Raw genomic sequence first — 13,394 nt, 5'->3', positions numbered from 1 at the left:
GATTGGTTTGGAGATTCAGCAGATGATAATGATCAGTTTATGAGAATACTCCTGATTTATAAGTGAAAAAAATTTCAGACGACATATAATCATCGGGACCCAACGTCACGTTCACGCGTCTCGTCTCGTTTGATTGAACCTCTCTGGAATCAGAGAGAGCTGACAAGACGCTCACAGTCCCTTCAGAAGGCGACTCGTTCTCCTCGAACTGGGTCAAACACAGAAAACACACTCTACTATACACTAGCACTCAAAGGTGTATACACACCTGTTACAAATTACAGGCGATTAAGAAAGATGAAATGTTCACGTACATATATTATTTAAAGCCTTTTTCCTCCAGTAATGCAGAATATATATATATATATATATATATATATATATATATATATATATATATATATATATATATATATATATATATATATATCTTAAACGGAACAAAAACAACAAAAAAGGACGAAATCTAAAAAAATTTAAACTGGTTGGATAAAATATGCACAAATGAACACTTTGAACATCCAGATTCATTCTTAATCAGTTTTAATCTGCCATCAATTATACTGGATCCAATTAATTTGTCACAGAGTTCAGTTGGATCCTTTAGCTGAGACCAAGGTGCGTCTCACACCAAACACGTTCTGAGCGTCCGGTTTACGTTCAGGTGCGTCGAGGGCCGTGGCAGCGCGTTTCGAACGTCTAGCGCGGCGAGATTTGAACTGTCTGCGGAAAACAACGGCTAGAGCTGACGCACCCTCAAAGCGTCTCCTCATGGACTTTGAACTTAAACCAGGCGCGCGAAATGCTAGGTGTGGAAAAAAAAAAGGTCAAGCTTCTGCAGTCAAAGTGCACGCCTGTCGAAGTTGAAGCGTCGGACGCGTTTTGGTGTGAACGCACCATTGGTGAGGTTACACTGGATCAAAAATTATCCCCTTTTCAAAAAATAAATGAAATAAAAAGATAAAAATGCATTTCATGTTTATACCGTGGCTCAACACACAGAGGGTCATCTGTAATTGGAGAAAATACGGGACAACAGCGACATTTCAAAGAACCACTGAAATACAGCCTGGCAGCACCAAGTAAACAAAAAGATCTGAACTCTTTCAACGATCTACAGAAACTCAAGAACAGATGGGAAACAAAGTCGCTGACATCTGTCGGCTTTGATAAAAATCTGTTTGCAGCTCAATTCAAGAGTTTTATCCCGTTACATATCTGTCAAAAATAGGCTACACAACTGAGACATCTGTAAACCATTTATTTTTAATAGTAAAGAATTAGTTGAGATTAAGTATCAATTTGTAAAACCTGGATTAAAGTAGCTTTTATAGTATCCCTGCTTCGAGTAGTTTTTGCTTCTGATGTGATTTTTAAACACGCCTTCGTCTCTTTTGTCTCTCCAACATTAACATGAAGTAGGCTATCTGTGTGGCGTTCTGATTGTTCCAGAGCCCAACAGGTACAGCGGCTCAGAAAATAAATAAATTCCAAATGAGAAGAGAGACATCGCCATGGAAACATGCGGACTGATCTTCGGGTAAGGAAATGCGTCTAATGGATCTCAGCGGGATGTTTCCACAGACCAGGCAGTCCAGCAAGCAGGTTTTAAGCCCTAATAGGCTACATGGGGCGCAATCACACCGAATGGCTCTCCGATGCCACAAGAGGACACATTATCCACACCTCACGCCTCATTTTCAGCCCCGAGCTCCTTTCTTCAAAGCAGCGCTGAGATCGTCGTCTGATGGACGGGGGAGCCTTTAAAAAGCTGAGCAACAAAACACAGGAAGTAACCAATCATGTCACAGAAGACGGAGAATGAGTCACAATCACAGAGTCGATGGTTTTTAAGACACATTTAAATGTGGATATTTAATTATCCACATAGTAGGTGATATAAAAAAAACAACACTAAATAGTGAAGACAATTTTTTTGAATTACATTTTGTATTCTTGTAAGAAAAAAATTAAAATCTTCAGACAAAAGAGTAAAAGATAAAAAATAATAATAATAATTCCAAGTCTGTCTGTCCAATCAAGTTCAGTCTGAAAGCAAAAAACAAGATGGCGAAAAACGTCTCCAGAAACCTGAAAATGTCCACATGGGACATTGTAGGAAGTTCTTGCTATTTGGTATTTAGAAATGATTTCTGAGTCTAACAAATATGCACAAGTTCACACATGGTAATGATGATAATAATGATATTCATATTGGTAGCAGCAGCTGATGCTGGAATCAAATCCAACTTTCTTATTCAAAGAAGGTAAGTTCACTTCAGGCTGCAGTGTGAACGCAGCCTGAAGTGAACCAACTCAGATTTGTGTGCTGCGACGTGACCATGTATCTGATCTTTAATCGACAGTCTGAAAAACACAGGTCCGGTTCTTTTCAAATGCGACCCGGGCCACTTGCATATCCGATACGTATCTGATTCAAATGCGATGTAACGTCCAGGTGTGATGAACGCGGTACTCGACAAAAATGTCACTATTCTGCGTCCTGATAGCAGGAAGAAAAACAACAACCATGACGGGCTACAATGAGGATTAAGTTGTTAATATTCTGCTCCGGTCAGACAACAACTTTAAATGTGCAAGCTATTCTCCACCGTTAGCATCCTTGTTTTCTTCCGCAAACACTGAGCACTTCTTCGTTTTATGGTGGTTGGCAGAACACTGAGAACGCTGACGCTATTGCGCCCTCTACTGCGCATGCGGGACACTTTCAGGTCGTTTGCAGTTCATACTGGAGACTGAGGATATCTCCGTATATTTAGATGTGAACACCAAAAAATAAGATTTGACAAAAAATTGGAATTGGGTAGCTTTGTGCTGCAGTATGAGCGCAGCCTGAGATACCCTCTGAGCCACAATCACCCCTAAAATGACTTTAAGTTTGTCTGATATGAAGGATCAACTTCTTGTCTGATGTGTTTTTATAAACATATAAACAAAACCTACAGATAAGAGTTTACATGAACTCCCCATGGAGCATTAATAGAATTTCTTTTACCTTTCTTTCTGGGTTGTAATGATTTGTTGACATTTTTTTCAGGGTGACAGGACTTCAATTAATTTTAAAAACAAGAATTCAACAAATAACTTTGAATACATTCTATATTGTCTGAAGTGGGTCAAGATCAAACATATGGGCTTAACAAAACCCAATATTTGAATGATTGTGCCTTACTGAGCTGCAGCTAAACTACTTTTTGTGGCATCAACAAGATCCAGGCATAATCCTGGCTGATATTTTACCGGCCTTTGGGTCCAAAATGGTTCTTTTTAAATTGGCTGGTTTCCTGCCACAGGTTTGGCTTTTCATCATGACCCATAAATTTTGAAAAAGGGATTGAAAAGGCAATTGCAGAATTTTAATGTAGTCCTGCTTTATTCACTACGAACTCAGGGAAGCAGCCAAATGAGATGAACACTACCAATTCTGATTATAGGAGTGAAAAAAAGTAAATGCCATATATATATATGGCCAAAATGATGCATACACAAAATAAAATAAACTCAAACCTCCAATTCATCCTGTTTTTAAAAGTTGCTTGTTGCATTATTGTTCTACTTCCCAAAAAATAACAGATTTTAAAAATAATTAACTCTAAAAGTGCTGCCGGAGCAATGGCATTTGTACTCCTGTAGCTTTTAACTGGGAGAGCCGTTCTAAATGTTCTTGATAAATACTGAACACACGGCAGCAGGTACTGATATAACTCAGTTATGCTGAATCTAAATCCATTTTGTGTTTAGTTAAATACATATTTCCTTTAAAGTTATAGATGAATAAATGCTATATATGTTATCCGAGCATTCATAAAGTCTCCCAGTTACGGCCTGCAGATAAAGAACCTCCTGTGCTGCTTTTGACAAATGAACAGCAGTCGCTGAGCGCAGCGTGTGGATCTCTGTGGTGGTTGGCAGCACAGTGATCCATCTTATTCTGCCAGGTGGGTGAAAGCATCTCTGGAAGATTTAAAGGGGCGGTATTATGTCTTTTCCAGCCACACAGGGCCATTTTACAGGAAAATCAAGTTGAACTGTTGATTTCAGTGGTTATAAAAACGCTACATTGAATATGACTTAAAAGAAAATTGACTTTGCAATTTAATGGCTAGAAATTGGGCCTCTGTCTCTTTAAAAACTCCTGCTCTTTCTGAAACTCCGCCTTCAGGAAGTCATCACGTCATGGCTCCTCTGTTAACCCATTATGGTAATAACCCATGTTTATTATCAAGTAGCTCCTGTAATGAGCTCAGCAGATGCTCAGTTCCACCAGGTCTTTGCTAATTTCTGCTGGCTAGTCTGAAGGAGCTGAGTGAGGGCCGCTCTGTGAGGCAAAAGCTCAATAGATGGGAAACGGCTTAAAATGGCAAAATATCAAAGTTTAGAAAGAATATTGTCACCTCACTAAAATAATGGCTGAAATATTTTTTTATTTTTTTTTTTTGCCAAAAGTGATTTTGGCAAAACAAAGAAGAAGTCACCACGTCTTTCTTGTTCAAAGATGATTTAGGCAACAAAACCAAAAAAAAAATCACTTTTGGCAAAAACGGATTTAAGCCATTATTATTTAAGCAATCTGGATATTGACGTGCAGTCCGTATAACACACAGATAGGTTTTAAAGCGCATTGAGTCCTTGCAGCTGTAAGTAAATATTAAGACAGTAAGGATTTATTGAAGCGTCACCTAACGAGGTGGTGTACTCACAGCTGGAGAAGACGAGCGGGCACGAGTGTTCATCCATTGGAAAGTTGTGTAGCTGCAGCTGGCACTCAGCATTTATAGTTAACCTGGAAAAAAACAAAAAAAAAACAAACAACAAACAACAGGGAAAACAAAACCTCAGTTCATTAGAAACTTTTCTTAATAATAGCATAAATAATGTCGGAACACAGCTGACTGTCACTTTCAATTCTCTCCAGTTATTTTTGTAACATTTTCGTGTTTCGGAGAGTTCATCCATCTCCTGCGGCTGACGTTTGGTGAAAGTGTTTGAAAACACTGAGTCCAGCAACCTGAGTGTAGCGCAGCAGGAAACATGCAGAGGTCTGTGAGGAGCCCTGCTCACTTTTTAAAGACCGATGACAAAAAAACAAATGACAGGAAAAGACAAGCAATGCAAAGTAGCTTATGGTATACATTTTGAAGTGTCAAATGTCCTTTAAAAGTGAAAAATTTCCCCAAAAAAAAAAAAAAAAAAAAAAATGGAACAAATAAAAATGGGCCCCTTCGTGGCCATTTAAGTCCATATTTATCCATATTGCATTTTATACGGAAAAACTTCCAGGACATGTAAACCTTTGGTTAGAGTAATTTGTAACCCCAATCAAATAACCTTGATTGAAAGACATATTTCTCTATCATTCATATTCCCTTAATTATGGGTGAAACAAAGATAACAAAATAAAACACTGGACAATAACAATTATGGAAAACAATTTATGAGAAAAAGATAAAAACTGAGAATGCGTGGTGGCAATGAAGTGCAAACAATCATTGGCATGATTTACTTCCAAAACAAACTGGAAATATCAGACTTTATTGTCTAAAAACACAGTTTGTGGCATAATGTAACATAAAGCTAGCATGCTACTGACCTTTGATTACACTGGTCAGCAGCCAAAACATTATCTGTCAACTGTTTTAGGGTCATTTTTAATGAGCTGAGTTCAAAAGTCTCATTGGTTTTGCTCAATCAGGTCAACTTTCTGAACTATGGAGCAACATGAGCATCAAAATGCACGACTTGTTCTCACATCTGGATCGGTTTCCTGAGGATCAACGAGTGATGAGCAGGAGGAGAGACTCCATCAGGACAGAAAAGAGACGGAGAATTTTACTCAATGAAGACGTCATGTTCAATTCACATTTTCTACTTGCCCTTATCAGGGTTTATTATTCAATTTACAGAAATCCAAGTTTGTAACATTTTAAACACACTGTTAGAAAAGTTTTTTTGTTTTACTAAAACCTTTTTTCTCTTTTTGGATGAAAAATATTAACGGAAATGAACTGACAATGTCATGAAAATGTAACAAAAATGTAACATTACAGCATGAAAGGAAGTACGTAGACTCTCAAGCACGAGGTGTGTTTCCCTGATGTGGCTTTCTACACTTTGTTAGAAAGGATGCAGGATGAAAGCAGCAAATGTAATGTCTATGGAAGGGCGCATAGGAGTGAGGAGAAGAGGTAGGAGTTGTTTAAAATAAGTTTCTTCTACTTTTGTTTCTACTTTTCCATTCGCAGGTCTCCACAGCGAATCATCCGTCTCCATTTAGTCCCGTCCTCTGTATCCTTTGCCCTCACACCATCTACCTTTATCTTGTCTTTCACTACATCTGTAAATCTCCTCTCTGGTCTTCCTCTTGGCCTTCTTCCCACCTTCACGCACCTGCTATTTTAAAGCTATTTTACAGAGATGGGGCTCACATCTCATGTTTAGATGTTACTTGTAGAGATAAGATGCAATGTTGGAAAAAACAAAACCCACGTCAACCACAAACTATCAAGCTGGTGTGTAGTGAACACAAATTCAGGCCTGGAGTAGAAACCACTTTCTCCCCCTCTTGACTTGTCTGGAGTTAGCCATGCGATTGAATCTTTCAACACCAAAGTTTTCAACAGAGAAAAAAAAAAAAACAACCCGGAGCAAATATTTCCTCGCAGAAGTCTCCCTCATTCTGACAGCGGAGGTTTTTCTTGAGGAAAACTACGAGGTAAGCAACCAAGTCAACAACATTTCCTTGCGCAGCTCATCAAAAGCCGAGTCTGAAATCCATTAAAGCGTCACCTGATGATGTCTGAGGATGGCAGCTCAGATGCTTTCAGTCCCATCTGACGATTTGACATAAAGAACGGCTGGAGCGTCAAACCAGACCTGTGTCAAGCTTTGCCCAATAAGACTCAAAGCTTTACCTGCTGCCAAAGGTGCTTCAATCACTCATCAGTCCGAATCTGTCTGTCCGTCTCCACAAAAATTGCAATCAATTATTAAATGTTCAAGAAATGCATTATAAGCACTAAAGTTCAGTTTCAGACTCAAGAGTTTGATTTCAACAATCATTTTCTTTCCGTATAACATAGCAATATATATATATATATATATATATATGTTGGGGTTTTTTCCGGCCGGATCAGCGTCATTACCTTAAGGTGTAAAGTATTTTCCCATCATTCCATATCCTGAGCAGCTGGTTCGGCATCGTGATCCAATGGGAGTCTGCGGTCTTGGAGTTTCTAAAGATGGTGTCCGGCACCCAAATGAGTCCAACCATGTTGCTGTTCAAGGTCAGTATTTTCATTGTGCTGTTATATCTGAGGCGGCTGTCTATCCACGTCTGGGCGAAGATGATGTCAATTTGGTACTCCTATCAAAAAATAAATAAATAAAAAGAGGAAGAGGAAAGGAGCACATAAAAATCTGTTTTTTCATTGAAAAATTTCTAAAATACTTTGTCTTAGCAATACAGAACGCAAGATACCTTCCAATTACAATATTGTGTGTTTGAGAAACATTTCTCTATGTCCATCCATCAATCACAGCTTTGACTGGTCGAAGTGTTCATCATTTTCCTTGTTGGTTGCTCTTTCTGTCAACTCATTAGTTTCTATACTAAATGTAGCCTCTCCAGGTCCAGAGATCTTTTCAGTCCCTGTTTTTTTGTTTGCTTGTTTTCTTTTGTTTTTTGTTTTTTTGCAGACAGAAATGATAAAAGGCTGAACAAAAAAGAAAGTAAAATGTGAGAAAACGCCACAATTAATCATTCATGCTAGATTTTCCTGTTAGCCCAGGAGATTGTCAGAAGAGTGCATCAGATGGATGATGATTGATGCGACCCAGAGCCTCGCAAATGTATCCATAACTCTTGAACTTTGTTTTCTTACAACAACAAACTTCATTGTACTTTGCTGGAATTGTATTTGACAGGCCAACACAAAATAGTGGATAAGAAAACAATCAGTAATTTGAGAAGTATGGCGTTTGTATCCAGACGCCAGAGCTGGAAGTTTCTGGAAATACGATTTCACTGTAAGGTCTTCGAGGTAAATCTTTGCTGACTTTGTTCAGCTGGAGACAGAAAATGTTGCCTGTTTTGTTTTTGTTTTTTTCAGACTCAGTCAGATTGGATGGAGCAACCCCATGAATGAGCATTTTTTGTGGCAACATATGAATACGTTTGATTCTGAACGACTCCATTGTAGCTCCGGCTGTACGCTCTTTGTTCTGCTAGATTAAAAAAAAAATAATAATTGACTTTCACCAACTTCCCCTTGCCCAAGAAGAGTGTTTGCTGTCACCAGGCTTCACTCTCACAAGGGTTTCTTTAAGGTAATCATTAATTATTTTTTCTTAAATAAAAAACAAGTTGAAGAAGAGATAAAAAAAAGACAGAAACAAGTTGTAAACATGGCTAGAATACAACAACTTGCTAGCTGTTAGCTGCTAATGATACATTCACCTGTATTTTCATAACTTTGAACACAATTTGACATCATTGGGATTCAGCAACATGGATGGGAGTCCTGTAGGTCACAGTCTATTACTGGGCTAAGTGGAGCTAAGTGGAGCAGCTGCTAGCCGCGGCAGAAAAACACCCAACGCAGCCTTAGCAACGGTCGAGTCGCTTGGGTCATTTCTGGCAACAATTCACAGAAGGATGCGTAGCGTAATTAAAATAATGATATCTTCCCCTCTCCTTCTCACCCATGCATTTGAATTCAGCTGCCACCGCCTGAAATGTTTTGACCTTATGCTCATTCTGCACAGTGGCTGGAATGGCTCACCAATTAGAATAAAGTCCACATTCACAGAGCCCGGCGTGCGGGTCATGACCTTTAAATGTTTCGCACTTAGGGGGAAAAACATGTAAGAATTTTATGGTTGTGCTTTTAAATGAGTTTACAGATAAATAATTGAGGTAAATCTGACAAGTAAATCTTATCTAAGACTTTTTTTTTCTATTTAATTTTTTTTTTATTTTTATTTTTTTTGCAAAGGCGTTTAATTTATTTCACATTAGAAGGTGTTTTCATTATAATGGAGCATTATGATCCTTCATTGCCCTTCCTTGCTGTAAATAATTTCAACTGTTCACTTTCAATTAGAAATGTTTCTGTAAAGTCTGCTGACGTAGAGGTTCTGCTATACCGAAAGATCCTGCTGGGGATTATAAAAGGACACATGTTTTAAAGAAAATGACTGATTTACGCTAACAAACACGACAGTAAATTTCAAAAAAGGAGTTATTTGACCCAAATAATAGAGACATGGATTACCTTTAATTGTCAAAAGCATGTTATTGTTAAACTTGTTCTCAGACACACTTCAAAATGGAATACATTTAAACATTAGCCTGACCTAAATTCAAGCAAGTGTGAGGATTTGTGCAGCATCTAGCTAGTGTTTGTAAGTAAATTGGTCACAATGCCAAACAACTCCAACAGTGGCTGACACACGGGAAGCAAGAAAACTACATCTGTGTATTTTAAGCACTGGGACGATGTGTAAGGCTGACATTATGCTACTAAAACCAATTTGACCCAATATGTGAAACACTGTCTTCAACAAATTATGTAATAAATGTGATTAATCAAGTTTTACTGGTGATTAAATTCCACCAGTAAAGCACCAGCCCTAATTATTTTCACACCTCTGAAGTCAGAAAAACATTTAAATAGAACCTGTGGGGCAACACGGAGTAGGCTAAAATATCTCAAAATGATTCAAAGAAATTCAAGAGGACATGACCTCTGACGTCATTTACATCTGCCAGTCTCACACAGATTATAAAACCACTTCTAAAGCTTTGGGACTCCACAGTGAGAGCCATTATCTGCAACTAGAGAAAAGATGGAGCAGCAGAGAGCGTCCCATGAGTGACTGATCTGCCAGAAATACTTCTAGAGCACATCAGGACCACAACCAGGGGGCCACAAAAAAAAAAAAAAAACCATCATCTAATGCACAGCAGGCCTCACTTAGCTCAAAGTCAGACTTCATGATTCAATAATAGGAAAGAGAGAATGGGCAGAAAATGGCATCAATGGGAGAATCGTAAGAAAAAACCCCCACTAGTAATCAAACAGGACTCAACATCTTGTCTCACGTTTGCTATTAAACATCCTGATGACTCCCAAGATCATCAAGGTGTTTTACAGCAAGAGCATAATCTGGAGCTGTTTGAACTAAAACTCTCTACTCAGGCTGGAAAGAACCAAAATATGCAAATAAGTGTACACAAAAAAGTTTGGGTGTTTAATCGCATGCATATCACCCTATAGAGGCAGTACGTTAAAACCCAAACTGTTGCTTCCTCTTCCGCTGCCCTAATTTCCTGTTGATTCTCTACTGACTTAGCTTATAAAAAATAACGTAGCTAAGGTAAAGTATCTATCATTTCCTCCTGTCACCCTGACTGCTAAGTGGAGTAACAGTCAGAAAGTTTAGGCTGATGGGGACATATATCAGCCATTACAGCTGGAATCATGCTGTAATGGGGAGCATCAATCATCAGAGAAAATCTGCTGCTCATGGCTCAATGTCGACTTTGATGTAAGAAGAATTTTTCTGCAACGGTTTTATCTGTTGCTTAAATCGAGCAGAAAATGAATTAAAAAAAAAAAAGCTAAACAACAATGGCTGGAAGATGCAGTCAAGTTGTGGAGCAGTCTGGGGGGACGACCGTCCAGAGGGAGGACGCTGCTGCTGGGGGGGGGGGGGGGGCAACTGGGAAACACAGGGTTTATGAGACAAACAAGCAGACATGGAATCTGTTGACAGACTAGTCCACTAATACAAGTAACCCCTCATTAAGGACATTTTGGATTTCAAAATAAAAAATACTTAAGCACATGGTCTCACTATACCCTGGCTCTGACCGCGTTTCACAACCTCCCACTTCATGACATAAATGGACAGTATTGTGTGTTTTCCAGCCACATAATGCCATGTTAAAGCACAACCCACTAACTTTGTTACCTTCAGTTGATATAAAAATGATTATATATATCAAATCTGACTTAAAAGAAATTTGACTTTCCAATTTAATACCTTGAAATTGGGCCTCTGTCTCTTTAAGAAGCTCCTGCTCTGACACTCAGCCTTCCATTATGCTGTTTACAAACGTTCTCAGGAGCTTTGGACCAAGAAGTAGTTCCACCAGGTGTTTTGCTAATTACTGCTGGCTATTCTGAAGGAGCTGAGTGGGGGAGTTGCAGGAGAGGCCTGCAGTAGTTCAGCTGGAGACTGAATGTCCACAGAGGAGCTTTGAGTAAATCGACGGTGTGCCATATGAGGAGACGTTTAGGCTCTCCTAAAATGGTTGCCAGCAGAGATTCAGGGATTTTCTCAAACATGGATGAAAGAAACAAAGCAACAAACAGTCCCGGTATGTTTTAACATAACATTACAACATTAAAACATGATAAAAACAAAAGGCAATTTTACATAAAGCCTCCATTCATTCCTTGACGTTCGCCACTTTTCCATGTTTTCTGTTTTTTGTGGATAATGTCTCTGGCTGTCGTTAGCTTTAATAACAAACCTTTGGAATTGGTCTTATAACCATCTAGACCGAACACAGGTTATTGACTTTATTTCTAATCTGTTCTTGAACTTTCTTTTAGAAACATTTCTTTTTTTATCTAGCCCACCTCATCTTGCCAGAAAGTGTCTATTTAATTGATTTCCTGATTCTACGTACTGAGCATCGATCAGCAATTAGTGTGGCTTGTGAAATTGTACTAAAAACTGGTTAATCGTGGCTATTTCATGATTTAACAATGGGGATGGGCAGATTTGTTCCCCAGGATAAATGAAATCACCTTTTGAAAACAATTTTTTTAGTCAAAGCTAGTTTTTAGCTTTGTGTATTAGAATTAGCTTGATGATCTTAAATGTCTAAGAAAAGAAAAACAAAACAGACACAAATGTTCAGACGTGTGTATTGAATATATAGTGGAGACATTCTAGAAAATGTCACATTTACGTTCCCTGGTAGTGCATTTTCATACAATCTCATATATTATCTAAGAAATCAAGACAAGTTGTGCACCACAGAGAATCTTCTGTTGGTTAATTTGTAGCTTTTTCAAATTGTTTTGTAGACAATAAATAGAGAAATTTCACATTCTGAAAAATAGACAGTAAAAAAATCTAACAAAGGAATTATTTTTTTTATCAAATTTAATGTAAAATCTACACTATTAAATTGTTTTGGGGGTTTTGTTGTTTGTTTTTTTCACATGGAGCTCGTTGCCCTGCACCAGGTTCTGTACTGTAAGTGGGGCAGAGTGTGCATCTCCTCTGCAGTGATGATTATGCAGGGAGATGTGGGGACACAGTGCATACTGTATTTGTGCCGTCCTTTGGGAAACCATGTCATGCTCCTTTGCTGAATCCAAATCTCTCCTTGAGCCCCAAAAGGTTAGAATGTAAGAGAGGATGAGAGGGGAAACTTTGTGATTCACATGGTGGGACCGACGGATCGGGACACTCAAGTTTTGCAAAGGGTGGCAGTGCTTAGAAACACGTTTCGGTTTTAAAATGATTGAAGGCTGAAACCGGAAGAAAAAGGTAAAATTGTGGAGGAGGAACTCACAGCGGTCAAATGTTTGGTGAGAGCTCATCTGTTTGTAGCCTAACCGTAGCTCTGTGATGTGACGACTCACATCTGAAAGGTCAGGGAAATCCAAGCAGAACAAACATCCTGTTTTAGCCGAGTTAAAACAGGAAGCAAGACAAATCCCCACCCTGTAAGAACTCTAATCCAGCTCAACTTTACTTTAGATGTAGCATTTAGGTACTTTGCACAGCAAATCTGGAACAAACTTCCAGAAAACTGCCAAAACTGCTGAAACACTGAGTTCCCTTAAGTAAAGCCAGATTAGAAATGCCTTTGATGAATATGTTGGAACATTGACCAACATATTTGATCCATGTTTGCTTAAAGATTTTGATGATGGCACTTGATTGTTTGTTTCATAATTCAGGGTTTCCCCCAGTGTATTATCAGCCTGGCAGCCCACCAGGCTTTATTTGTGTCCCCACCAGGCAAAGGAAGTCTTTCTAAATGTTGGCATTTTTAAGACTTTACAGTTGGTGTTCAGGTATTAATCTTCCAATCTTTTGATAATAAATAATTATCAAGTGATATTTTCAAATTGCCTGTCAACTTTAAAAAATTTTTAAGTCAACAACATGACTGCCCAACCACCAGGCTTAGCAAGTTTTCTGGGAAATACCTTGATAATTGATAACTGTGTGATGTTTTTATGATGTAAACCGCTTTGAACTGCCTTGTTGCTGAAAGATGCAACACAAATAAACTTGACTTTACTGAATGAATCCTTGTAAAATAATTGGCAAAGAGAAGACAA

At 38.5% G+C, this 13,394-nt stretch overlaps 1 protein-coding gene across 1 annotated transcript in view; it reads right to left on the bottom strand.

Moving 5' to 3' along the window:
- Nucleotides 1–13,394, bottom strand: part of LOC122838307 (gamma-aminobutyric acid receptor subunit gamma-3) — a 35,912-nt gene that overhangs the window by 8,904 nt on the left and 13,614 nt on the right. The window contains exons 4-5 of the mRNA XM_044128859.1: nucleotides 7,164–7,384; nucleotides 4,722–4,804 (exon numbers count right to left, since the gene is read on the bottom strand). Of these exons, the coding sequence (XP_043984794.1) occupies nucleotides 4,722–4,804; nucleotides 7,164–7,384 (304 nt within the window). The remainder of the gene's footprint in view (nucleotides 1–4,721; nucleotides 4,805–7,163; nucleotides 7,385–13,394) is intronic.

The sequence above is a fragment of the Gambusia affinis genome, linkage group LG10 (genome assembly GCF_019740435.1).
Source record: "Gambusia affinis linkage group LG10, SWU_Gaff_1.0, whole genome shotgun sequence".
Lineage (NCBI taxonomy): Eukaryota > Metazoa > Chordata > Actinopteri > Cyprinodontiformes > Poeciliidae > Gambusia > Gambusia affinis.
This window is presented reverse-complemented; position numbering and strand designations above follow the sequence as displayed.